Below are 26,249 nucleotides of genomic sequence, written 5' to 3' on the forward strand. Positions count from 1 at the left end.
TCCGCTCTCAATGATTGCTACTGTTCCCTCTCCCCAGCCTCACCACCAGCAGAGTATAGACCCTGTATTCTGCATCCTGTGTCAGGGGAATATGGTGCTGGGCGGAGGGGTGGGACTCTCAGGCAGCAGAGCACACTGGAGCCATGGGTAATGCCTACTCACCATCAGCTTGCAGTACTGTGTCTCCAGCTTGCCGAGCGTTTCTGTGTAGCTAGTGCGGAAATTCTGAGACATTTTACCCTAAGAAGGAAAAATGGTTCACGTTGCCAGTATATAGCTTCAATTTCAGAGCATCACACACCCCATATCAGCCACTTCCCCTGAGTTTTCCATGAGCAGTAAGAACCAGAAGCAGGAACACTAGCTGTGGCAAGTGGGCTCTTCTCTGGACCGGGGGGGAGAGGAGAGGGAAATCAGGTTGTGGGGAGAAAGAACCTTCCACCCTCAGTGAAGGAATTGGGCTCCAAGAGAAAATAAAAAGAACGATTTACAAGAAATTGGGCTTAAGACAACAAATCAATGGGGATCAAATCTGGAGAGCACTTAAGCCTCTTCGGTTTCAGCTTTGCCTGCAGAATAAGCTAATGGTGATACATTAAAATCCTGGTTCAATGGGACACATCTTAGATTCACAGATTCTAAGGGCAGAGGGGACCATTGGGATCATCTAGTCTGACCTCCTGTACAGCACAGGTCACAGAACTCCTCCAAAAGGAATTCCTAGAGCAGAGCTTTTAGAGACACATCCAGCCTTGATTTAACAATTGTCAGAGATGTGGAATTCACCACAACCCTTGGTAAATTATTCCAGTGTTAATTACTCACACTGTTAAAACTACACTATTTCCAGTCTGAATTTGTCTAGCTTCAGTTTCCAGTCATTGGATTGTGTTAGTCCTTTCTCAGCTCCACTGAAAAGCCCATTATTAAATGTTTGCTCCCCATGTAGCTAGTTATGGACTCTATTCAAGTGACCCCTCTTTATCAAGCTTAATAGCTTGAGCTCTTTGAGCCTATCACTAGAAGGCAGGTTTTCTAATCCTTTACTCACTCTCGGGGCTCTTCTCTGACCCTTCTCAAATTTATCAACACCCCTTGACTTGTGGCCATCAGAACTGGACACGCTATTCCAGCCGCAGTCACACCGGTGCCAAATACAGAGGTAACATAACCTCTCTACTCCCTCCTTTAATAAGTCTTGATAGTTCAGAGTGCTGGGAGACACGGCTGGACCATATACCTTCAAAGGTGCCTCACTGCAGCAGCCTCAAGTGTATTCACCCTTCAAAGCCACCAAACACTCACAGGATCTGATGTCCTGCCCCTCCTCATCACCCCGCCGAGCCCTGGCAAACTCTAGTGCCCTCAGGCATGCTATCAAGTCCGTGTGCCCTCACCTCGTACATCCTGGCCTCCTTCACGCTGGTGCCCAGATCCTCCACGCTGGAGTGGACGTGCCGCTGCGTCTCCAGCTGAGATTCCACACTCGGCAAATCACTGCCCCACTCCGCCCGCTCCAGCTTCATCTGAAACAGCCACCAATAGGCCCAGTCAATGTTCGCCATCCCAAAGAGCATTCTCAAAAGCACAGGGGCCTGGAGATGACGTCACCTCCTAGCTCACTATTGAAGCAAGAGATGCAAAGCCCAGCCCCGCTGCAGTGTGCTCCTTAAGAGACTGACCCTAAGAGCGCTCAGGTCAATGTCCAAACTCACACTGACTTCAGGGGCAGCTGGCTCGAGCCCTGTGCTCATGTCAAACAGGAGGAGCTTGTCAGGCTGAATTAGAGACAACCTTCCACTATTCCCTGCAAACAGCAGGAGCACCATATAGGAAACCAAACCCAGCTCAGGACAAGAGGGACTTCTCAGAAACAAGAGTATCTGGTGACCAATGGCATTCCCTGTGCACCAGGGACCAGCTGCACCACCACAATGTTTGTGGTTTAAAGAAAAAAAGACAGAAACCCCCTCACATTATTCAGTTTTCTGACTTTTTTTAGTGCCAATACAGGCAGCTGAGTCAGCCTGTAGAGCTGGGTAAAGCCCAGGGCATGCACCCACCTGCATCTCTTCCACCCAAGACAGCAGCTCATACACAAATCGGAGGTTGCCTTCATCTTCAGAAGAGGAGATAGCTACAAGCTCCGCCCGGGTCATGGGCTTCCGGAACCAGGAGGTAGAGGAGGTGTGCGTGCCCTTTGTCAAGGGCTCTGCCTTCAAGTGTGTAGTGGTCAGGGTGGACGGCTGTACCAGCTCCAAGGTGGAGAAGTGACCCTTCCGGTACAGGTTAGTGCATTCCAGCCTCAGCGTAACCAGCTCATCTTGCAGCCGGACGATCCTGGAGCAGAGCGGGGGAGGGAAGACAGGAGCCGAGTTACGGATGTCTGGACTCCAGCGGATATATGGAACGACACCTCTTCTCCACAACGATCCTGCTTATGAGGGGTTTGTCTATCTTCCTCCATAACCCAAACGGAAGAAGTCCCACCTCACACTCAGCTGGGGCAGAGCCACTTCCACCAGGACTCGCCTACCGTGCTGCTCAATGCAGCGTATTCATGTGTCTCGGTGCCTATCCCCCAGTCAGCGTTGCTTTCTCATACACACGGCCCCTCACCTGAAGGCCAGCTCCTCCAGCTGGTAGTAATTCTCATCTCGGAGGATCTGCACATCCACCTGCAGCTGCCGGATGAGCCCCTCGCACTCCTGCAGGTACGTGACCACATCGGACTCGTACTGCACTGGCTGGCCAGACTCCAGGTGAGCGGCATCCTGCAAGGAGAGCTCAGAGTTACCAGGGGGACGTGTCATCCCCACTGTACTGTGAGGGACACGCAAGGCAAGAGGGCTGTGTTCTGGTTCAGCCTCCAAAGGATTCATAGACGTTACGGCCAGAAGGGACCATTGATGATCATCTCGCCTGACCTCCCACGTAACACAAGCCAAAGAACCTCACCTACTGGCTTGTGCATCAAGCCCATAACTTCTGTTCGAGCCAGCGCGATGTCTTTTAGGAAGACATCCAGTCTCGCTATAAAGACTCCAAGTGATGGAGAATCCACTCACCCCTAGGCAAGTTCTTCAAATATTTAGTTACCCTCACTTTAAAACGGGCACCTTGCTTCCAGTCTGAATATGTCTAGCTTCAACCACTGGCTCTGGTTAAGTCTTTCCCTGCTAGCTTAAAGGGCCGTCAATGATCAGAAATAATTTCCCACATAGGTACCTATACGCTTTAGGTAGGTCTACAGTGCAATCGGATTGTGACTGCAGCATGCAGAGACAAACCCGAGCTAGGTCTGAACCAGCTCAAACGACAACAGCAGACCGCAGCAGAACAGGCTATACGACCAATTCAGGCCCCTGCCTGCGTACTCCAGCAGCTAACCTCCGCTGCCACAGCTTAACTGCTATTGTTATTCAAGCTAGCGAGACCAAAGCCAGCTTGGATATCTCACACTTCTGATTGCACTGCAGATGTACCATATCAAGTCACCTCGGAACCTTCTCTTGGATCAACAGAATAGGTTGAACCTCTTAAGACTCATTATAAGGCAGGTTTTCCAGACTGAGTCATTCTTGTAGCTCTATGCCGAACCCTTTCCAATTTTTCAGCATCCTTTTGGAAGCATGGACACCTGATTGGACACAATGGCTAGTAAGGGTCTCACCGATGCCATATACAAAAGTAACACCACCTCCATACTCCTACTTGATGTTCCCCTGCTAATACATCCAACGATCGCCTTCACCTTCTTAGCTACAGCACAGCACAGGGAGCTCTTGTTCCACCACGAACCCCACGCCCTCTTCAGAATAAGCTCAACATCATCCCAAGGGCGAGGTGCTGAGATCTAAGCAGAAAGGCGGCTCTGCCAGGCTATAGAGGCAAGTGAGGTGGGTTCGAGGAAAGGACAGAGGACAATAGACATGAGGTGATCCTGGGAGACTAACACCAACACTCACGGCTTGCAGCGTGTTCCTTGCCAGAGTGAGTTTTTCTTCACAGCTCAGAGCACCATTCTGAATTTTGTTAGCGATTTGTAGCAGCAATTCCAGCCTGCGACAAAAGAAATAAAATCAGAGACACGAGCCTCTCCGGGACACTGTCAGCCACCATAGCGGTGGCAGAAGAGAGAATTCTCAACAGGGATCCAGTAAGCTCTACCTTCCCACAGTTCAGTACCAACCTCTCCACTGCTGGCCGCAACGACTTCTCGCGCTCCAGCATCTCTATGATCAGCTTGCCCCATTCCTCCTCCACGTCATTGGGGTGGTAACCCTGGGGCAGCTTGATGCGGCCGAATTCAATCCATACCTGGAAACACAGTAGCAGAACAGCTTCTCTTACCCTGCTCTATTACACCATTGACAGCATCTGAGTGACCTATTCTATTCACATCTATTGGGAGAGGAGGGCACCAGTCTTCTTGGCTATAGCTCTGCATACCCATAACCTGAAGGTAGCTCCCTCTACACCGCCTTGAGAGCGGCTGCCTCTGTCCTCAGACCACCCTCTCTGAATCACGCAGCCAAGGGGCTAACACACTGCTGGAAGGCGCTTGGATACCACAGTGATTGGAGCAGCAGGAGAACCTATGCCTCAGTAGGGTTGGCTCAGCAATGCTGCTTGCGTTATAATATACCCTCAGGGTTATTTCTGTTTCTCTGTTTCAAAACAAATCCAAATTGAACGTACAGTAAATCTTGACAAACAAAATGTTCCCAGCGACCAGTCACGCAGCTGAGAGGTCTCTTACCTCTAGTAGTTTATACAACTCCTCTATCCTCCCTTTTTCTTGTTCTTTTGTTGGGATTTCTGTTTCTTTGAAGTGTATGTACTGATTATAAAGTGCCTGTAATGGGAGACAGCTGTATCAGCACACAGCCCTAGGCACCATCTTGTGCTACCACCAGTTAAGCCCAAAGCCAACAACTGGCACCAGACACTCCAAGGAAACCCTTACCTTTAGCTCAACAGGGTTCTGGGGGAAGGATGTATCTGACATGAGTATCGTGTGCTGTTTGATCCAGGGGATGAGGGAGTCCACGCGGTTCTGGTACTCTAGCCACCTTGAATCCACCTCCTGGGAGGAAAAGGGGGAGCCATTTGAAGTGCTAATACTGGAAAGCAGCTCCACAAAGCAACAGGCAAAATATCGTAGCTGGGCCCCAATACGTTGCCAGCCAAAACAGGGGAGAGAACAAACAGAACGTGCATCACCGCGACTCAGACTGGCAACATCTGCAGCACAACTCAAGCTGAAAGCGCCTCCCCCTCTTGTGATGCAGTTTCACCGGCACAGAAGGGAAAGCAGGACCTTGCTATAAGCTGCTATCTCCAGGGCACCACAGAGCTATGTTACGCCGCTGCCCAGAGTGGAGAATTCAGTGCACAGTCTCAGGCTGGTCACACGTACCCACGGAGAACCAAGGGACTTGCACAGGAGAATTAAAGGGCAGCCCCACCTTACTAGGGAAGCTGTAAATTGCCCCACGCTGCTCCAGCTGTGGCAAGCTGACATGAGCTCCAATCCCCACTTCTCTCTCCTGATTCCAGTCTCTGTGCTGGGTGGACCCTCAATGCCTGCTAAGCAGCACAAACCTCCACTGCTTTTTTCTTTTCTTTTTTTGGAGATACCATCTGTTGTGTCTGGAGATAAGGAAGACAACTCACGCCACCCCCAGTCATGACACACGGTGCTTACAGACCAGCCTTCCATAGAATTGAGGGTCAGAAGGTGTAAAAAGCAGCAGTTCTTACTATCGCACTGATCCCGTCTCCTCCCTCGGGGACCTTGGGAAAGGCATCGTAGATTGAAGACACATAAGTTATCACAGACTTCTCATCTGGAGATGGGACATCCACATCTGGGGCAAGGGGACAAAGAAACCCAAGTCAGAGGGGTAAGAGGGGGAGAGGTAATCTTCTACCCAGCTGGGTCAATCACCATCGTCTCACCTTCGGCATCCAGCAACCGGGTGACTCCAAGCCTCTCTGCAACCTCAAAGGCCTGTTCCAGATTCTCCCGGTTACTCTGTATCTGCACCCGCTCCATGTCCACCATATCCGGCCTGTAAGACACACCCAACAGCTCAGAGACAGCCATCTTCACACCTAGCCAAGGTGACACTCTGCTTCTGGTACCGCACCGTGTGTTCACGGCCAGACACCGCTAACCACACATGATACACCGGTACATGGGGACCAAGGAGGAGGAGGGAGGCTCCTAACACTACAAAGGCGGTCGCCAGTGATTCCCCCAAGGTGCCAGGAGCAAGCACTGTTAATGCAACCGGGTATGCAATTTTGCAATAGGACATAAAGTGCAAATGAGGATTAGGACCAGAAGATCTTCACGTTCACGGCAAGAAAACCAGAGACCTCCTGGCTAGTTCTTTGAATCTGCTACATCCAGCTGAGTGCTGGGGGTACACACTGCTTAGGACTCCTAACCCCACAGTTATCCCCCCACCCCTTTTCCATCTTCAAGGGGGGCATTTTGGCATAAGATTTCCAATTCCTTCTGCAAAGTGCTCATGACCCCACTCCTTTCCATTTGGGGGTTGCCCATGGTCAGTCAGTCACTGCCTGACAAAAGGTAACCCAGGTGACTGATGTTGTCTGGAGACATTTTATGATGCTTTGACCCTACTGACAATTTTTGCTCATCTCCTTCACCCTCAACAGTGTGGTCTAGTGGTCAAAGCCAGGAGTCAGCCCTGCTGAGTTCTAATCCCAGCGCTGCCACCAACTCACTGTGCAGCCGGGAGGGAGAGATAATACCACTTGCCTAGCTGCTCACAAGGAGCTTTGTGAGAGGCTTAATTGTGGCTTCAAGAGAGCCTGGAGATGCTCAGATGGAAGGTGCCACTGAAGTGCTAAGTATTATTAGTCACTGAGAGCAGAGTGGGAACTGACAACATTAACAGCACAGCAGCACCTCCATAATCTGGTTTTAAAGCTTTTCTCCCCCCTTGCTAAAAGGCCAACACTCCTTGCAATTGTGCGTGTGCTCAACTTTTTCTGCTGCCGGAGCAGAGCACCCCTCCTCCATTATTCTATGTTGGGCAGAACTAGGATTTCAAGGTGCAGACTGTTAAATGCAAAGAGAGAACAAGGAGCCTTAACCTCCCCCATTGCCAAGCCAGACTCCTCTCTGTGTACCTGTATCTGTGAATGAGAGCATTGAACATCTTCCCGTCGCTCCAGCACGAAGAGAAGTTGGTGCACTTCACTCCCACGTAACCCGCAGTCACCTTCTGCGTCCACAGAAGCAGCTTCTCCTTAGCGGACATGTCCCCTGACTCCCCACTGATGTAGATATCGGAGATCTGTAAAGACATGGTATCGCTGGTTACACGGCACTTTGGAAGCAGGAAGAACTCTGTTGGGCAAGTTATGCAGATTTTATTTCTATATATACACATTGTACGTGGGGTCTCAGGAGCCAGACTCATATGAAAAGTCCAAGCCAGGGATCCATATCTAAAGACAGGTTTCAGAGTGGTAGCCATGTTAATCAGTATCAGCAAAAACAGCGTGGAGTCCTTGTGGCACCTTAGAGACTAACAAATTTATTTGAGCATAAGGTTTCGTGGGCTAGAACCCACTTCATCAGAGTGGAAAATACAGTAGAAGGTATATATACACACACACACACACACACACACACACACACACACACAGAGAGAGAGAGAACATGAAAAGATGGGAGTTGCCATACCAAGTGGGGGGGTCAAGTGCATCTGATGAAGTGGGTTCCACCCCACGAAAACTTATGCCCAAATAAATGTGTTGGTCTCTAAGGTGCCACAAGGACTCCTCGTTATATCTAAAGACAGGTTACGTGAGTACAGCACCTCTATTTACTGCCACAATTGCTAGGATTGGTGCAGACTAAAACGAACTGAAAGCTGAGGGCAGGGCAAATTCAGAGTAACTGCACGTAACTCGACTGAAGGCTTTTCAGAGCAAAGGAAGTTTGATTAAAGAGATGCTATAGCCTGTGAGCTTTGAAATGGACTAATATTGCATCCTGGGATGCATAACCAGGGGAATCTCGAGTAGGAGTAGAGAGGTTATTTTACCTCTGTATTTGGTACTGGTGCAACTGCTGCTGAAATACTCGGTCCCGTTCTAGTGCCCACAATCCAAGGAGGTTGACAAATTGGAGAGGGTTCAGAGAAGAGCCACGAGAATGATTAAAGGATTAGAAAACCTGCCTTCTAGTGATAAACTAAATAGATGGAGCGCTTTTGAGTCTAACAAAAAGAAGGTCAAGGGGTCACATGATTATATCCTGTAAGTACCTACATGGGGAACAACTATTTAATAATGGGCTCTTCAGTCTAGCAGAGAAACGTCTAACACAATCCAAGAGCTGGAAGTTGAAGCTAGACAAATTCAGACTGGCAATAACAGTGAGAATACTTAACCATTGGAACAACTGACCAAGTATCACGGTGGATTCTCCATGACTGACACTTTTTGAATCAAGATTGGATGTTTCTCTAAAAGATCTGCTCTAGGAATTATTTTGGGGCAGTTCCATGGCTAATCAGCTAATCACAGTGGTCCCTTCTGGCACTGTAATCTGTAAATATCAAGAATTCCAATTTTTACCACCCTCCCCTTCCCCTTTAAAGAGTCTCTCCTGAAATGCTTTCATGTAATTTTTTTTTTTATTTTAAAAAAGTTGAAGGTTTTTTCGCTCCCCTGGTGAGGTTTAGTGAGGCCTTCTGGGCAGCCCCATCAATTACACTAGCTAAGGCCCAGCCCTCCTTTCTCATCCCCTGTTTCTGTACACACGCCTGGCTGCTGCTTCTGCAATTTCAGCTTTGCTGCTTCTGGTATGGGAGGAAGGGTAAACACCAGCAACAGTGAAAGTGACAATGCACACAGCGCTGTCAAATGCACAAAGCTAACAACATGAAAAAAGTTAAAAAAAGATATTTTTCCTTTAAGCTCTTTTTCAGTTACTGTGATTTTTAGCGGTTACCTGTAACAATGGTAAGTGCGACATTTTCAGCTGGAAATGTAATTTTTCCCTTTAATTCATCCAGCCAGTCAATACACCCTACCTACAAGTCATCTTTTCTGCACTTCTCCCAGAGAGCACCACAAGAGAGCACCCCGAGATAATCACAGTGGTGAGCGCTTTGGAAATACCTGAGACACACACACAGGGCAGTGGGGTGAAGGTGCTGGAAGACAGAGAGAAAAATGCCCTTCATTTGCCCCTGTGTTTAAGAGCCAGACACCACACACTGTTAGCATGTCCTGGTAATTTACATGGTGCCCTTTGAAATGGATCTTTCTGAGGGACGTGCATGGAGAACAAGTAGCAATACTCCAGAAAAACCAATAAATTCCAGGGCATTAGCAGCAGGTGGAGATGGGAAAAGCCTCTAAACTCTGGTCTTAGAAAGATTTTCCTACCAGAACAAAGTCCTGCTTGGCTAGGTGGCTGTATACCAAGCCCAACTAGAGTCAGCATTGCAGATAACATCTTTCAACAGAGTCTGCCAATCAGAGCATCTCTGCCTCCTATGATGGCTACAGACAGCTTATCAGGACAGCTTTTCCTCCCATGCTGAATTCAGAGAAGCAGCAAGAAATCGTGTCTGGCTGAGCACTCTGGGGTAAAGTACTGGTGAATGGACTGGATCCATCTACTGCCAGGAGACTGCAGAAATGGGCCTGTTCTTACAGTCTAGCTGTGCTGCTGAAGATTCCCAGGCTCAGCTCAGCATAAGATTCACCCAAGCTCTGACAGCAACGCCCCTGCTTGTGCCTAACAATGAATGTCTTCGTTCTAAATAAACCCAAGACACAGAGCTCGAGCCAGAGTCCCCTGGAATAGAGGATACTAAACTTAAGTGTTACCGGCTAGACACTGCCAGGGGTCAGGGTTTCTCGTGATCACCTTGAACATACCGCACCTACCGCTGACCTCCGACCCCTTGTTTACCCTGCTTGCTCTCCTCCCATCCCCCACTCACTTCTTTGTCCAGCCACCCCTTAGGTACAGTCTGTTTAGGCTGTAAACCAGGGACTGTCACTGATTATATGTTTGCACAGTGCCTAGCGTGGCAGACAGGGCAGCTTTGCACCATATCTTTGGAAAACTATATTGTATTAAATGTATGGCCAGTTTGTGTCTCATTGTGAGCCAGGGATGGTGTTCACTCCACGGATGATGACCCAGCACATTGTTCGTTTTAAGAACACTTTCAGTGCAAATTTGACAAAGTGCAAAGAAGGTACCAACGTGAAATGTTTAAAGATAGCTACAGCACTCAACCCAAGGTTTAAGAATCGGAAGTGCCTTCCAAAATCTGAGAGGGACGAGGTGTGGAGCATGCTTTCAGAAGTCTTAAAAGAGCAGCACACTGATGCGGAAACTACAGAACCCAAACTGCCAAAAAAGAAAATCAACCTTCTGCTGGTGGCATCTGACCGGGGCCGTCCTCACCCATACACAAAGTACGCAGCTGTGTAGGGCATCAGGAAATTGGGGGCACCAAATTTACTGGTGCCCTACGCAGCTGCGTGCTGCTCAAGCCCCAGCCCCGCCCCACTCCGCCCCTTCCCCAAGACCCCGCCCCTGCTCCTCCCCGCTCCAGCCCCACCCCTGAGAACTGCAGCACGGCTGGGCCTGTACTCACCGGCAGCGGGAAGTGCAACAGCCCGGCCTCAGCCGCGCCGCCGGTGAGTGCTGTGGGATGGTTCCCCCCTGTCCTCCAAGCCAGCCCCACACCCCTCCACACGGAAGCCTGGGACCCCACACACACACACCCCGCGGGAAGGCTGCCTAGGGTCCCAGAATAGTTGGGACCAGCTCTGCATCTGACTCAGATGATGAAAATGAACATGCATTGGTCCACACTGCCTTGGATCGTTATCTAGCAGAATAGTGGTTGAAGTATCAAGGGACATATGAATCTTTAGCGCATCTGGCATGTAACTATCTTGCGATGCTGGCTACAACAGTGCCTGTTCTCACTTTCAGGTGCTATTGTAAACAAGAAGCAGGCAGCATTATCATCTGGAAATGTAAAACAAACTTGTTTGTTTCAGCGATTGGCTGAACAAGAAGTAGGACTGATTGGACTTGAAGGCTCTAAAGTTTTACACTGGTTTGTTTCTGAATGCAGGTTGTTGTGGGTTTTTTTGTATATAATTCTACATTTGTAAGTTCAACTTTCATGATAAAGAGATTGCACCACAACACTTCTATTAGGTGAATTTAAAAATACTATCTGTTTTGTTTTTTACAGTGCAAAAACTTGTCATCAAAAATAAATATAAAGTGAGCACTGAACACTTTGTATTCTGTGTTGTAATTGAAATCAATAGATTGGAACATGTAGAAAACATCCAAAATATTTACAAATGGTGTTTATAATATTTTAAATGGTATTCTATTATTGTTTAACAGCGCGATTGAGATTCAGTTTTTTCATCGCTTGACAGCCCTTATTTTCACCTGGCTCCTACTGCTCACAGTGTCCAGCTCCAGTGAAGATTCCCCTGGCAGAGAAGGGAAAGGAAACTGCCGGGCTAGAGGCAAAGGATCCTCCCTCCCCCAGACGTCTGAGGAAGACTGCGGAAGCACAAAGGGGAGCGGCAGTAGTGTAATTGGTATGCCGCTGCTCACCTCCCTCTCCGGAGTCTGACACGCTTATCACACAAAAAACTGCTCTTTGTCAGTTGCGGCCACACAGCCGGCTTTGGCTTTAACTCTTCCGGACCCAAAACAGGGATTTCCTTAAAGCAATGGGCTGATAGCCCAACAGGATCACATGACACAGCAGCTTGCGAGGCACCACGGCCATAACAAATGCACGATGCACCTCGCGTACCCTCTAAATAACTAACAACAGAGTCGTCCGTCCCCAGATTACTGGGCCTTTGCCTGCCCCACTCCCCAGGCTGGAGGAAGGGACAGAAAATGCAGCTACATCTGCAGGATCCCCACATATGGGATGGATGCTCCACTGTACTACTACTACTGAGGGGCGGTACCACCACCTCCTCCTTTAAAAGCCTGCTCTTGGGATAAAGGAATCTGAGAGAAGGGGTGATGAGTATATGGAACCTGAAGCTCAAGCACAGAACCTTCCTTACTCATGCATCAGCTCACAAAATTCCTCTGATTTTTTTTTAAAAAGATCAACCGCTTTTATCAAGACAGCAGCGCTCTGTTCCCACTGATCTTGGTGTCTAGAATCATAGACTATCAGGGTTGGAAGGGACCTCAGGAGGTCATCTAGTCCATGCCCCTGCTCAAAGCAGGACCAATCCCCAGACAGATTTTTGCCCCGATCCCTAAGTGGCCCCCTCAAGGATTGAACTCACAACCCTGGGTTTAGCAGGCCCATGCTCAAACCACTGAGCTATCCCTCCCCCCTAAATACAGAGCTGCCTTCTCCAGTACATCAAGGTAATGGCCGTGGCCAACAAGCCAAAATATTCAGCATCAAGCTCCTTTTGCCTACTGATCCCTACATCTCATGGGCCAAGCCCCACCCCCAGCAGCCCAAACTGCACTGAGAATCTGGACCGAGGTACTCAAGTCCATCACAAATCAGAGGAGGCCGTTCCACTCCCCAAACTGCAGAGAACAGTGACGCCCTCCTCTGAAGCAACCCCCAAAACAAACGCAGCATCTTCTGCCACCCACAACTCCAAATACAGACACAAGAGACCTCTGGCCACAAGTCCAAAATACAAGGAGACAATTTCACTGCCCCCAAAGCATAACATGCAATAACCAATCTCTTCCAGCAACCCCTCCTATATCACCAGGGCTTTGAGCCAAAAACCCAGCGTACACTCATCTAGCCCTTCCCAGGCCAAAATACATCCCACTAGCCGATGCCCAGCCAACCCCTTTGACTATCCGAGGCACAGCACTCCTTCCAATCACTCCCTTTTCTGTTCGCATTCCCCTGGACCACGAACAGCATTGCTGCTCCAGGCAGGAGTCTATTGCCCGAGAGGAGATGGACTCGGACTGGCTGAGTTCACCTTCACCCCAGAGGAGTGAGGCCACTTTTCCTCTTTGGAATCACACCGGGTTGACAGGAACTAGACAGGACACCTGTAACACGAGCGCCTTCCCTCTCTCCGCTGATTAACGACCCAATCGCGCTTCTCTGTTTGAACTGCTCTCTGCCCTACCATGCTACAGGTTTGAGGCTGAATGGGGGGGGGGGGGGTTTCCCACCATTTCAATCATGTTCCCTATACACTCTAGGCTCTTCTGGTCTCTGCCCCCTTTCCACCCCACAGAGTGACAGCAGCCAACAAAAGTACTTGCTAAGTCATCAGTGATGCCAGTTTCAACTCTCCCCCCCTCTCCCCCCCACTGATAAATGCTAGAAAATGCTACTAAAGCCAGGGACGTCACTACTGAATGTTGCTGCCTGGCCCTGTCTGGCTGCAATGCACCCATTTTTAGGACCATTCTAACAAGCCTTCTTCTTAACCAACACACTTTGCAATACCGCCCCTTCCCCCATTTTTAATTAGTGCCAACATTTCACAGAAATGTTAAATGCGTGCAAAGGGCAGAGCGTGCATGCCACACAAGTGTCAGAACGGAGGGAATGTGCTGTTAGCAACCCCTTGAAAGTGGGTGAACATGCTAACTACAGTCAGTGCATCTCGAGTGACACACAGGCAATTACACCTAAAACACAAGTAATTGCCTTCCCACATCCTCCTGCTTCTACTTCGAGTGCTGTTCCAGCTCTCTACCTGCACACTCTAGGTAGATTACAGGGTAGAGGCAGCAAAGTACAAACAGGGTCAGTCTACAAGCAAACAGCCCATGCACTCCCTGCTTTCCTAATCTGACATTCCTAACAGATGGCCATTCAAATTACACCTGTGGACTATCAGAGCCATGCAGCTCCTCAGGGTGGAGACAGATGCTTCTTCAGCATTCTGAATCAGATTTAACCGGCCACTTCTCCATACGTGGCTGTAATTCACAGCGCTAGACACAGGGCTAAGCAGACTGGAGTCAACTGGGAAGAAAACTCTCCCAGGGAAATGGAGGGCTGGGCTGGATCACTGATATTCAGGACAGCATCCCCCCGTCTCTGAAAGATGGTTCAGTAAATGAATACAAGCACTGACCTTTCCTCCAGAAGGCTTCACGGCCTTCTCCGTCCTGCCCCTCTGAACCTGGCTGTCCTCCTGTGCAGGGAGTGTGCAGCCATCTTCCAAGATCGACCCCGAAATCTGACTGGCTACAATATCCCTGGTGGGCTGATGGGACAAGTCACTCCCATATCCTGAGGAGGGCTGGGCAGTGCTGGTGGTTGGCCCGCTGAACGAAGAGTCACTCCGAGAGGCAGGTAGTTTAGTGCCAGGCTGGGTCCAGGTGCCCTCTCCCCCCTTGAGGGCAGGTTTCTCTCGTGACAATGACAGCCTTTGGGACTTCTCAAAGCCTTGGTTTTCCACCTGGTCCACCATGGGCGACGGCGTGGACAATTCTGAGATGGTGCCTGGCTCTACGAACCACGAACCTGTCCACGTGGCACTTGAAATACTTTCATTCCCTTCTGTATCCCAGGCCTCCGGAGACCTGCTAGCCTCCACCAAAGCTGCAGGCTTCTCTGGCCCTTGTCCGCCCGCTGGCTCCTCTCTAGACACCGCGTTACACCTGGACACAAGCTGGTCTTCATCCTTCCTCTGGTAGTCTTTGACTGCAGCCTCCCTTTGTAAAGGCAACAGCACAGCTCTACTGCTGCCAGCTCCTGTCCTTTGAAATTCAACCAGCCTGCTCACAGCCTTCTCACAGTTCTTCTCCGCAGGGTTGTCTAGCAGGCGTGCAATGACTGTGGTGCCCTCCTCAGGGAAACGCCTCCTGCCCCCAGACCCTGAGGGCCAGTGCTCAACCACCAGCTGAGCCTTCTGGACTTCCCCTTGAAATCTCTCTTTCACCTGTACAAGGAGACCCTGAGGCAGTGCCTCTGGACTTGAGCTGGGATTAGGATCCGGGGGCTGTGAAGTGCCTTGGTGCAGGGTCTTGGCAATTTCCTCTCCTCCCTCCTGCTGAGGCTGTACTTTGAACTTCTCCACTGCCTCATCGTCTTCAGCAATCTCCGTGCCCGGCAAGGGCTGCTCCTTGAGATTTGCCTCTGGCACCGTTCTCTTCTTCCCCCTCCGCTTCCGTTTAAAACGAACCCTTTTTTGGGGGGACAGAGGAGCCTTTCCTGGGCCAGCAGCCTGTTCTTTCGGTTCCTTAACGCAGCCCAGAGAATTCCCCATCTCCTCCAAGCAGAAAATGCCAGCAATAATGCAGCTAAGCTGGTCCCAGGCTCCTGGATAAATCCTGACCTTAGCTTCATCAGCTTAGATGCACATTTTAAAACACGCAGCACTGCGGGCAATCCCCCATATTCTCTCGCTCACCCTCACTCACACACACGGAGTCACTCCCAGCTGCTGCTGTTCCAGACAGCCATCTTACAGACTAGGAGCTGCAACAAGACAAATTCAAAGCATCTCACTGCAGTTCAGAAATCACTTGACCTAAAAGCAGACAGAGACCGGATTGGCTGCAGCTTTCTCTCTCCAAATATGAGGTAATTGGAGCACTGCCCTCGGTAACACAAACAGAAAGCAAGAACCAGACAGAAATCGGGGGAGAGGGAGGGAGGGAGAGGCTGGGGGAGGATGTGGGGGGGGGAGGAGAAAGGAGGGTGGGAAGTCAGAAAAAGGGAGGTTGAGCAAAGGTAGCATAAAGAAGAGGGTGTGGAGAAGTAGGGTTGAAGCACGGAGGAGACGGGGAGACTCAGCCTGCATACCAACGGGAAATCCCATGGCCAACGCTGCGTGGGAAACCCACAAATTCCTGCCCCTAGACGGAAACAGATTCCTCTGGGCTACGGTCAAGGCGTTTGGGAGGGTCGGCTCACACTGCCTGATGTTTACTCGGAGTCTGTATTCCTGACTGTTGTCAAATAAACAGCCTCCGACTGCTCCACTCTGGCAATAGGCAGGCTGCTTTTCCTCCAATCACAGCGGAGGAGCATACGGCGGGAGTGGAACCTCCCCAAAGGGTTAACCGTCCTTATCGCTGCACAGGACAGCCGATTCCAGAGCAGCTTGGGCACCGTTCGAGAAGGGGGGGTCTCTGGGAGCTGAAACGTTAGGTCAGCAGCACACATCCTAGTGTGATTTCCGATGGTGGAGCAGCAGAGTGCATTAGTGCCCATCCTACCTTCTTCCTGCATCCCCAAGGTGAACTCAAGCTCCCCTGCCCAGTGCTACCACGGCCATGTCACCCTTCCACCCTACGCAGAGTCACCCGATGGGGACCAGAGCCCCACAGGACTCAGTGCTCACCGTCTCCACAACACACACACACATGCATTTTGTGACTAAAACCCAGCACCCTGCCTGCCCCACCCCTCCCCAGAGAGTGAGGATTTGGCTGGGTTGGAAGAGGGAGCTCTGACCCTTCCCTTCCTTGTAGCAAAACACACAACACGCACTAGACACCTGCAGCAGCCACCCCGCCCTCTGCCCGCCAAACAGACCCCAATGGCAGAGCAGCAAACAGCCGAGTGGCCAACTGCAGCTTTCCAAACCCAGAGACACCAGCTCCTAGGGTGCTCCCTTCCTAGTGCCCCTGAGCTGAGGTTTCATTCGTTTCCTTCCAAGCCTCCTCTCAACCAGCAAGGGGCTTGTTCGTGTCAAGATAAAAGGCAAAACAAACTACGGGCCCACCTCTCCCGCGCAGGGTTCGCACCGGCCCCCCCCCAGCAAACGGGGAGACGAGTTATGGTCGCTAGGCCTGCAATGCCAGCAGCTCGAAGCACAGGACGCTGCACTGCCCCTCAGCTGTTTCTTTGCAGCAGCGGGCTATGGACTTTCAAACATGGAGGACATGAACGAGATGAAGGGGTTAGCAATAGAGCTACATCCCTAGAAGAAATCTCCTTATTCCAGGAAGAGGCAATGTACAACAGGGAGCATGTAAGCCCAGGGAGCAGGCCTAGCTGTAAGCACTTAATCTGCCTGGGCCAGACCAGCTATCCTCAACAAATCCCCACGGCTGGTAGGTTGTCACATCTTGACTGGGGAGGGAGCAAGCCAGAAACAGCTCCAGGACAGTGCCACCGGATGGCTCCTGCACTCCCATCCGTCTGCCTCAGAACTGCAGTACACTCCCTTTGAAATCCAGCCCGTCCTTCAGGCCCACTGCAGTGCAGCAGCACCACCTAGCGTCCCCCGAGACAGCCGAAACGAGCCGAAAAAACGGGGAAGAGGCCCCTTTTTATCCTCGCCTCTGACCGTCGGCACCTCACTTTGTAGGGTCTTAGGAAATAGGGAGAGGAGGTGGCCACATACAGACAAGGACAGTTCATTCACCTTCTACTTAGGGCTTGAATTCACTCATTTTGTTTCTCAGTGCTGGAGTGAGGTCAGGGCTTGAGCTGATGGTCACACAGGAGTAAGAAATAATTATGGCTGAAAAATAACATGAGGCCGAATACGTCACACGCCCCTAAGAGTTCTCAGTCTGCTTTGCGTTCTGACGCTGCTCAACTCTTACGGTTTCCAACACCCACAGCACTCACTCTAGTGAGAGTCTAGTCGACACATTTAGGCCCAGATTTATAGATACACTCATGCATCCAGTTTAGGGAGTGCAAATCTGCCATCGGGGTGGCCTGAGAACATACCCCTAAAAGCCAAGATTCAAGTTCCCAAGAATCAGAGGGGTAGCCGTGTTAGTCTGAATCTGTAAAAAGCAACAGAGGGTCCTGTGGCACCTTTAAGACTAACAGAAGTATTGGGAGCATAAGCTTTCGTGGGTAAGAACCTCACTTTTTCAGATGCAAGTAATGGAAATCTCCAGAGGCAGGTATAAATCAGTATGGAGATAACGAAGTTAGTGCAATCAGAGAGGGATCTCACCATCAGATCAGGATTAAACAAAGACTGTGAATGGCTATCCAACTACAGAAGCAGTTTCTCCTCCCTTGGTGTTCACACCTCAACTGCTGGCAGAGCACCTCACCCTCCCTGATTGAACTAACCTCGTTATCTCCATACTGATTTATACCTGCCTCTGGAGATTTCCATTACTTGCATCTGAAGAAGTGAGGTTCTTACCCACGAAAGCTTATGCTCCCAATACTTCTGTTAGTCTCAAAGGTGCCACAGGACCCTCTGTTGCTTTTTACAAGTTCCCAAGGGTTAACCAAGTTAACCAATAGGCGCTTGAAGGGAATCCTCACAACATCGCAGCTCTGGCTGGGCACTTTTGTGGGCTCTGACTAGAGATGAGTGTGAACACCTCAAACTTTGCAAAGCCCAGTCTCAGTGGCGGCCCATCTATTTCTTCCCAGCGAACAGGGAGGGCGTCATTCAGAACAGAGAGCTGACAACAGAAATGCGTATGGATGCTCCAGCTCTTACTCCCTTGTACCAGCCAGGAGGGTTTCACTCTAAAAGAGGGAGCAGGATTTTCACAAGTAACTAGTGACTCCTTTAACTTGAGGCCCTGATTGTTTAGACCCCAGGCTAACACTTCCAAAAGAGATTAGGGATTTCGGACACCCAATTTAAGACACCGTAAAGGGGCAGGGCCTGGTTTTCAGGAAGTGCTGAGCACTTCCCTCTGAAAATCAAGCCCCCTTTAAGATGTCTCACTAAAATCACTAGTCTCTTTTCAGAGCGTTCGCTAGGAGTCTCCCCATTGGCTCCCTGAATGGAACAATTCTCAGGAATTTGTTCACACAGGAACAAAGAGGGCAGCGAAGGCCAATTGGTCTCACACTACGCACCTCTAGCCAGGTGCTCGGGGCCCCTTCAGGAAGCAGACAAATGCACCAAAACAGGCAGACTCTTGCACTGACAATGAAGGCAAGTGACTGATGAAGTGGTGTTAATTCCTCCACAGTATACAGCCTCTCACCTCCACCGATTGCAGAAGCAGGGAGCCGACCAGTATAAACACACCGTGCCCTAGAGAGCTGCCCATGCTTAGCCAAACAACCAAACAAGAACACAGCCACAAGACGGGCAAAAACTCAATCACAAGCTATACCTGCAGGCAGAAATGCAAAAATTAGCCAAGTCAGTGACCCCAACACAGCTCCAGAGCAGCCTGCATCCCAGAAGGGCAACAGCTGCCAAGGGAGATGGGCAAGGAATGCTCAGGACAGGCTAATACATGCTACCCGGACTTGCATATACGCACAGAGAACGGGGAGCGAAACTGGTTTGGTTACAGGCGGCTCCAGGGTGCTGGATTCAGAGAGGCCTGCTCAGTGAAAATCTTCTGCTTCCTCCCAGGCAGCTGTGGCCACTGGGCCGCCATCAACAAATAAAACTCCACAGAACCAAACTATTCTTCAGTCAGCTAGCGCTGGGATTGCCCTCGCGGAGCAGAATGATGGAGTTCCTGTCAGTGGGAAAGCGGGGGGCTGGATTACCCCTATTCCATGCGTGTGGGGTCTAGCACGCCCGTTAACAATGGTCACCCACAGCGACAGGAGCTCTGCAGTGAGGAATGCCACTCAGAAACTCATCTGTCCACCCAAAGAACCTGGGTGAGGAAAACTCAAATCCCGTGGAGAACAGCTGCCAACCAAGGGCAGGAAGCACAGGCGCTCCCAAGGCCACCCCGTAGCGCTGGCGTTCCCTCTATCCTGACTCCACCAGCACGCCATTGCTGTGCCTGACAGCACCCTGGCACGCCGAGACTGCAGCTCCACCTAAGACACTCCATCACACCCCATCTCACTGCCCGCACGTCGACGCAGCAGCTCACATGCCTGGCACAAGGCACTGCCCACTGCTCAGCCTCAAACACGGCGATCCGAGCCGACACAGAACCAACGCACGAGCGTGACTGCGCTGCCGCACGTGCTGCCTTTCTGCTAATATCTAAGACTGATGTCCTGACGGCCTGTGGCATCAGAGACCCTGTGACATGTTCTGTAAGAACAGGGGTGCTAATCTCAGTGTCATGGTCAACTCCCACTTGGGCAATTACACTCTGCCAACCTAGATTCCTTCTGCATCCTCAGCTGGATGGGCTGTAATCGTCCACTCACATCCTGAACTGCTGAGTTGCATTGCCACGCAGCTGCTGGCTTCCACACGAGAGAAAGGAGCTGCGGTTACTAATTGACTGGACAAACTATACATAGAGGAGAGTGTGAAGGACAGAGAGCTTTTGGAAAGAAGGCTGCTGTATAAACGTGAGATCACTGTAACCGAAGGCACCCCTATATTCAAACCCGACACACTATCGTAATAATCCTTGTACACAATATGTCTTGTATTGTGAAAACGAATAACTCGCTGGTCAACATCATCAAGGTGAAACATGTGTATACGTAAAATTATGAATTCCCCCGAATGACGTTGGCAGCACACGTTCAAACCCACTTAGCCCCAATTAGGCAGAAGCGATTAAGCAGGCCTATCTTAAACAAAGGAATATGTGTTTACCTCAATTTACATATAAGTAGTAAACAAGGCCCTTGAGACAGCGAAGGGGCAGGAACAGACCGAGCTGCATTTTAGCAAACAGCAGCACGGAACCTCTTTCACTACCAGAAAGTCTCTGTCTTCCCGGCTGGAATGAACTTTATCTAGGGGTAACCTCAGGAAAATGCATTTCGAAGGGTGACTGGATTGTACAAGTGAGGGGCAAAAACACACCATGGTATCTCTGCCTATCCATCTCGCTCTCTCTTTCATCAAAGACGACAAAAGAAACCAGCCCTTTGGGGGCAGATCCTGACTTGAGACTGTTCTCAGCAATGCTGCTGGGAACTTGTGGTAAGAATCTACCTTGAACCAAGTCTAGTTTGTTAAGTTTAGTTACTAGAAAGTTTCTCTTCATTTCTCTTGTAACCATTTCTGACTTTAATAGCTTGAACTTGCACTCACTTAAAATCTCTCTCCTTGGAATTAAATAAACTTGTTTTATTCTTGAATCAAAACAAAGCCAGTGTTGTCTTTGAACTGAACTGTGACAGTGTCTCCATTTAGGGTAGGAAACTGTTGTACATTGACCCCTTACATGGGCAACAGACCTCCAATATCTGGACTGTCCAGGAGAGGGCTGGACAATGCAACACACATGTTTTTGGGGGGAAATCTGGGACTGGGAGTACGCTGGGGTCACTGCAGGTGGTAACCAAGGCTGGTGGAAGTCGGAGTGTGACTGGAGTGTGCTGGCAGGCTGCAGCTATACACAGACAACCCGGGGGTGACCTGCATTCTGTTTGGCTGTTTGCAAGGGGCCCAGGTTGGGACATAAAGCAGCAAAGCTTTGCAAGGCACCCAAGGTTGCAGGGCAAGTGGGGACCCAGCTCCGCACTGGTCTGGACTGCATCCTGGAATGCCATAATCACACACTCCCCAGACACCCTTCTCCAAATTTATTCTCCCTTTTCCCCTGCTCAATGCGCTGAAGAGCCCTGGAGGGCTCAGCTGAGCAAACAGCAACTGCCAATAACCTTGGTGCCAATCAAAGGGCCACAGCGCACACAATCCATCATTAGTGATTTAATTATGTAAATGACCAGAGAAGGGAATTCTTATTCTCTGCTGGCCTAGTCTCCATGACACTGCTATATGTGCTAATCCTCCAGACCAATCCGTATGAAGGCATTACCATTAAACATACTCATGTTCACCAGACAGATGCCAGGGCCCTTGAGGCCCAACATGTCCCCCTTTCCGCACTGTGCCATCAACAAGTCACATCCCTACCTGAAAGTGGAGAATAATGGTCCATATGAGTCCCAAGGTCAGCTTCGGGTTGCCATCTGTAATGTCATCATTGCGAATGTTCACCAGCTTCACCTGTAGGGAAGCACCAGGGACAGTCAAAACTTCAAACCAGATGCTTCAACAAAGAGAGGAGGGACTTCTCTCCAACCACTTCACCACCGCCCTGCCCGCCCCAAACCAGTCACACACAGCTAGCCGGTGCAATCTATTGGCCAGATGATGGGACAGGGTCTCCAGGCTCCAACATTCTATTCCCACCCCTGCCACTGACTCACTGCGTGATGAGGAGCAAAAATCAATCCGTGCCTTTTCTGTAAAAGAAGGATTGAAATAACCATTTTTCAATTCCCTAGTGCCTCCCACCGAAGGACCTTCAAGTGCTTCACTAGCATTGTCTTATTTCGGTTTCTACAAAGAGTGCCTTGCCCCTACAGCCCCAGGCACTTGTGCATAATTTAAAATCTACAAAGCACATCAGGTAGCTAGGAGAGCACACCCAAACTCAATCACCCCCACCCGCACCGCAAAAATCAATCAGCGCAGGAATTAAGCCCGAGATCACAACACTCTTGAGAGGCAGGCAAGCACGTGTGATCCCCAGGTTTGCAGCTGGAGAGACGGGAGAGGTGAAGTGCCTTGTTCAAGGTGACATGGGAAGCTTGTGGAACAGCAGGGAATGGAACCCATTCTTGATACCCAAACCTGTGCCTAAACTGGGATGATACTTGCCCATCTCACAGGAGCCTTCTGAGGGGGAACCCGTGTGTGTAGCTGAGATCCCCAGCTTAAAAGATGCCATAAATACATGAAGCATCACCACCATCTGCAGAGCTACCAGCAAACAGAAACCTGGGTGGGCACTGGTATGACTGGATACTCCTGTTTACCTCTCGGCTCCCAGAAGGAGGGGAGTCTCGGGGGATGGGGGTGGGCAGGTCTATTCAGTGCCCCTTCGGTTAGCCAGAGGAGTAAATCTCTGCTTCAGCACAACCGATGCAATTCAGCATTGTCACCTATCATGACTGTGTTGTGACTGAGGACTGACAGAACAGGCAGGACAGGACTCCCCGCCCCGTGAGCGGCAGGCATTTCACCTGCAGACAGCAGGCACCGCTGGAAACATCCCTCTGCTTAGGGGTTGAGAGTTCTGGCTGGTTAGAAGGAGGGTCTATTACAGCCACTTGAGGAAATGTCCGACAGAGACCAGACTGAGCTCTCAGGGGCCCAGCACTTCCTGAACGCTGGGAAAGGGGAGGACAGAAAGGGACCTCCTGTGTCATGGGATCTAGCCCCTCATTATCTCAGGCAACCCCGACATAAAACTCACCAAGCTCCATCTTCAAACTAGTTTGCTTGGCTCAAAATACTCCCACTGGGAGGCCGTTCCAGAACCTCACTCCGGCAATGGCTAGAAACCGTCTTCTAACTGCTAGCCTAAATCTATTCATGGCCAGGTCACACCCATCTGTTCCTGGGCCAACATTATCCTAAGGACATCAGAGGAGCTCCCAAGCATACGCTGCACTCGGAGCTGACCAAGTCCAAGTCTCTGGGACACAGGAACGCTGCGGGGCTCTAGGGGTTGTATCCATCTGAGACACTTCCTGGAAAAAAGAGTCCTAACTCCCCATTCTGATCCCCCATCTCCAGGCGGCGTGGATGGCCCTGAGCACTCACAGTACCCACAAGGGAAGGTACACTCTGCAGTGCTGCCACTGACTGGCATCTAGATGCCCTAGGGATGGGCCCGGCAGACATAAATGGACAGTGCTTCTTTATGCCCCATTGGACGCCCCTGGCACAAGCTGCAGTGGGAATCAGAGCACACCCCGCAGGTGGTGCAGTGAGAACACTCAAAACATGTTCAAAACTGGAACATGGCCTGTGAGCATCAGCCCGGCGCTTACCTGTCGCTGCTTCAGGAAGTCCAGAGCAATCTGCACGTTCTGTAACCTGTGGAAACGCATCCTGCCCTTCTCGCGTGGCTACAAAACAGAGGCAGTACGTCAGTCCAGCCATCCCATGGCAGCAGAACTAGGGTGTCTTTGATACACATGCACAGATCTAGTTCCACCCCTTCCCCCAGGGGCACTTCCTAAGCCTCCTACAGGAAGTATCAGAACCCACAGAGACCCCTCTCGCTGAGGACTGGGGGAGCTCACTTGATTCCAAGCACCAGCCTAATTATGTTCCCTCTAAGTCTGAGCAAAGACCACGACAGTCAAGACACTTGCTTGGCCTAACGTGCACTCAGTGTGCCACCTAGGACGGCCATCTCCTCCTTTCTCAGCCCCAACCTAACAGCTGAGGCACAGACAGATCTGAGCAGGAGACAACAATTCGCTCCCAGAGGGTGTCGCCATAACAGCAAAGCAAGGGCCTAAAGGAGGAAGCCTAGAAAGATGCAGATCACAAAGATTCATGGATACGGCGAACACACTTCACCAACGTGTGTCTGTCTTTCCTGCTAATACACTGCTGTGGACTCTTGCCCCCTTCTGTCCTGTTCTATGCAGACGAGTCTTTATTAGCCCACAAATCCCCTCTGCTGGGGCGTGGAGATAGTTACTGGAGGGTCCTATCTCCTGCTCCCAGCCCATCCATTGACCCATGGACCTGACCACAGACACCGACTTGGCCGCTCTACTTGTGACCTCAACATTTGCCCCTACTTTCAGCATCACACTTTGTTCCCTTGCCTCTGCAGGCAAGAAGCTAGTGCTGCCCCCGCAGAGAGCTAAACCGGAAACAGCCAACGGCCCTGAGGGCTCACGCAGTCAGGCCGGCCTGCTCCGCCACAAGGGCGTGCTTGGGTATACACCCTATGCTCAGCTACCAGCACAACCGCTTGGACAGGGGAGAGGACAGTTTGAAATTAAGTGAACCACCTTGCTGCCAACCTGCCCGCAGGTGGGAGAGTCCTGTAGGCCCAGGTGAGAGCAACCTTGAAATGGTAGGTGTGTACTGCAATAGCGAATGGACTACTAGGGCAGGGAGGAGAAAACACAGTCTCAGCACCAGCTGTGTCTGTTTCACTACTACATGGACCTCAGTGCTTTCTGTCTCCAAGGGAGCTGACCAATCACAGTCAGGCTACTGGCCAATCTACCCAGCAGCATCCATGCTGGGCTACTGCTCTGAATCTCTCTCTAATGCACAAGGAGGGGCAGCTGCTCTGCATCGGAAGAAGTGAGGTTTTTTACCCACGAAAGCTTATGCCCAAATAAATCTCTTAGTCTTTAAGGTGCCACTGGACTCCTTGTTGTTTTTGCTCCAGTGAGAGTCTGTGATCCATCCAGGAGCAAACAGTCCCGTTCAACCACCAGCCCCACCCAGCTCTAACACCTACATTTAATCTGATTCATTTACAAATAGCAACTCTGTGCCGAACAAGGGCTTGGGGAAGGGGTGGGAGCTCTGCTGAACGGCAGATCGTGCGCAGAAACTCAGAGCCAGCACACAAACCCAGCTCTGAAACGAATCGATACGGAAAGGAAGGGAGTTGGGGGTGGGAAACTCAAAAGAAGCAATGGCTTCTAAAAACAAACGAGAGGTGTCAATTGTCTGAGGAATCAATAGCAGCGAAGAGACTCTCTGGGTCAGCAAAGACAAAGCACATTTCATTCCTTGTTGGAGGAGGAAAGCCACAGGAAGGTCGGCCTATGCTCCAGCCCCTGGCAGAGAGGTGCAACACGCTAGTCATTTCCTGTGCCACACCACTGCGGCTGCCAGAGTGGCTCGGGAGGGGGAGCAGAGAAGAGAGCTGTAGAGCAGGAAGGCACAGCCCAGATCCAGAGGGCTGGTAAGAAATGGGATCATTTCTACCAGCCAGAATGCTCTCGTTCTTCCTTCAGGGAGGTGCAATCCCCTTTGGCTTAATCCTTGGCTTGGGGAAGGGTTGGGCCTGCCTGGAGCTGCGGCCGCTCCACATCAGAAACACTGAGAATATGTTGCTTAAAAACAGATCTGTTATCATGCAAGGTTAATCCTTGCTGTCTGACAGCAAAGCCACTGTACCCGGTGCACATGGGTGTGGTACACAAGGCAGAACGGCCCCATGCAGTGAGCGTGGTTAGCAAACATCAGATGATTTATCCTAAAGGTTGTTTGCTCCATGTGAGTGGAGAGAACAACGCGTCCCATCCCAGAGCGTGCAGGACCCCAGTGGCTTTATCTGGGGGTGCATGAGAGCCAGGGGGTCATCTAGGAGCGTGCTCCCTCTCCCCTCCCCCGTGAATAGACAGCTTTCATGCTCTCACAGCAAGTGGGTCAGCATTCTCACACTGCAGACCACCAACACTGTAATGCACTCTCAGATAATCCAGTTAACTTTAACACCGCACTGTCCAGAAGGAATATGGGATTAGCTGCCCTTTCGTTTTCGCTCTCCTCTTCCCCGGTACACACCCCACACATCACTCCTCTAATCTAATGTGCTTCTGGGAAATTTATTATCCGTG

The 26,249-nt window shown here is 50.6% G+C and overlaps 1 protein-coding gene across 6 annotated transcripts in view; it reads right to left on the bottom strand.

Annotated features, from left to right (window-relative positions):
- Window positions 1-26,249, bottom strand: part of MACF1 (microtubule actin crosslinking factor 1) — a 248,478-nt gene that overhangs the window by 131,723 nt on the left and 90,506 nt on the right. For 3 of the 6 annotated variants that reach the window (XM_054011644.1, XM_054011642.1, XM_054011643.1), the window contains 13 exons: window positions 23,697-23,774; window positions 21,769-21,861; window positions 7,171-7,337; window positions 5,965-6,077; window positions 5,767-5,873; window positions 4,970-5,089; window positions 4,763-4,858; window positions 4,193-4,320; window positions 3,969-4,062; window positions 2,620-2,774; window positions 2,064-2,340; window positions 1,398-1,526; window positions 163-240 (listed from right to left, as the gene is read on the bottom strand). In XM_054011644.1, the coding sequence (XP_053867619.1) occupies window positions 163-240; window positions 1,398-1,526; window positions 2,064-2,340; window positions 2,620-2,774; window positions 3,969-4,062; window positions 4,193-4,320; window positions 4,763-4,858; window positions 4,970-5,089; window positions 5,767-5,873; window positions 5,965-6,077; window positions 7,171-7,337; window positions 21,769-21,861; window positions 23,697-23,774 (1,635 nt within the window). Of the gene's footprint in view, window positions 1-162; window positions 241-1,397; window positions 1,527-2,063; window positions 2,341-2,619; window positions 2,775-3,968; window positions 4,063-4,192; window positions 4,321-4,762; window positions 4,859-4,969; window positions 5,090-5,766; window positions 5,874-5,964; window positions 6,078-7,170; window positions 7,338-14,154; window positions 15,325-21,768; window positions 21,862-23,696; window positions 23,775-26,249 lie in introns of those variants that run through there. The other 3 variants (XM_054011640.1, XM_054011641.1, XM_054011639.1) reach the window with 1 other exon arrangement.

The sequence above is a fragment of the Malaclemys terrapin genome, chromosome 22 (genome assembly GCF_027887155.1).
Source record: "Malaclemys terrapin pileata isolate rMalTer1 chromosome 22, rMalTer1.hap1, whole genome shotgun sequence".
In the NCBI taxonomy this organism is placed as follows: Eukaryota; Metazoa; Chordata; order Testudines; family Emydidae; genus Malaclemys; species Malaclemys terrapin.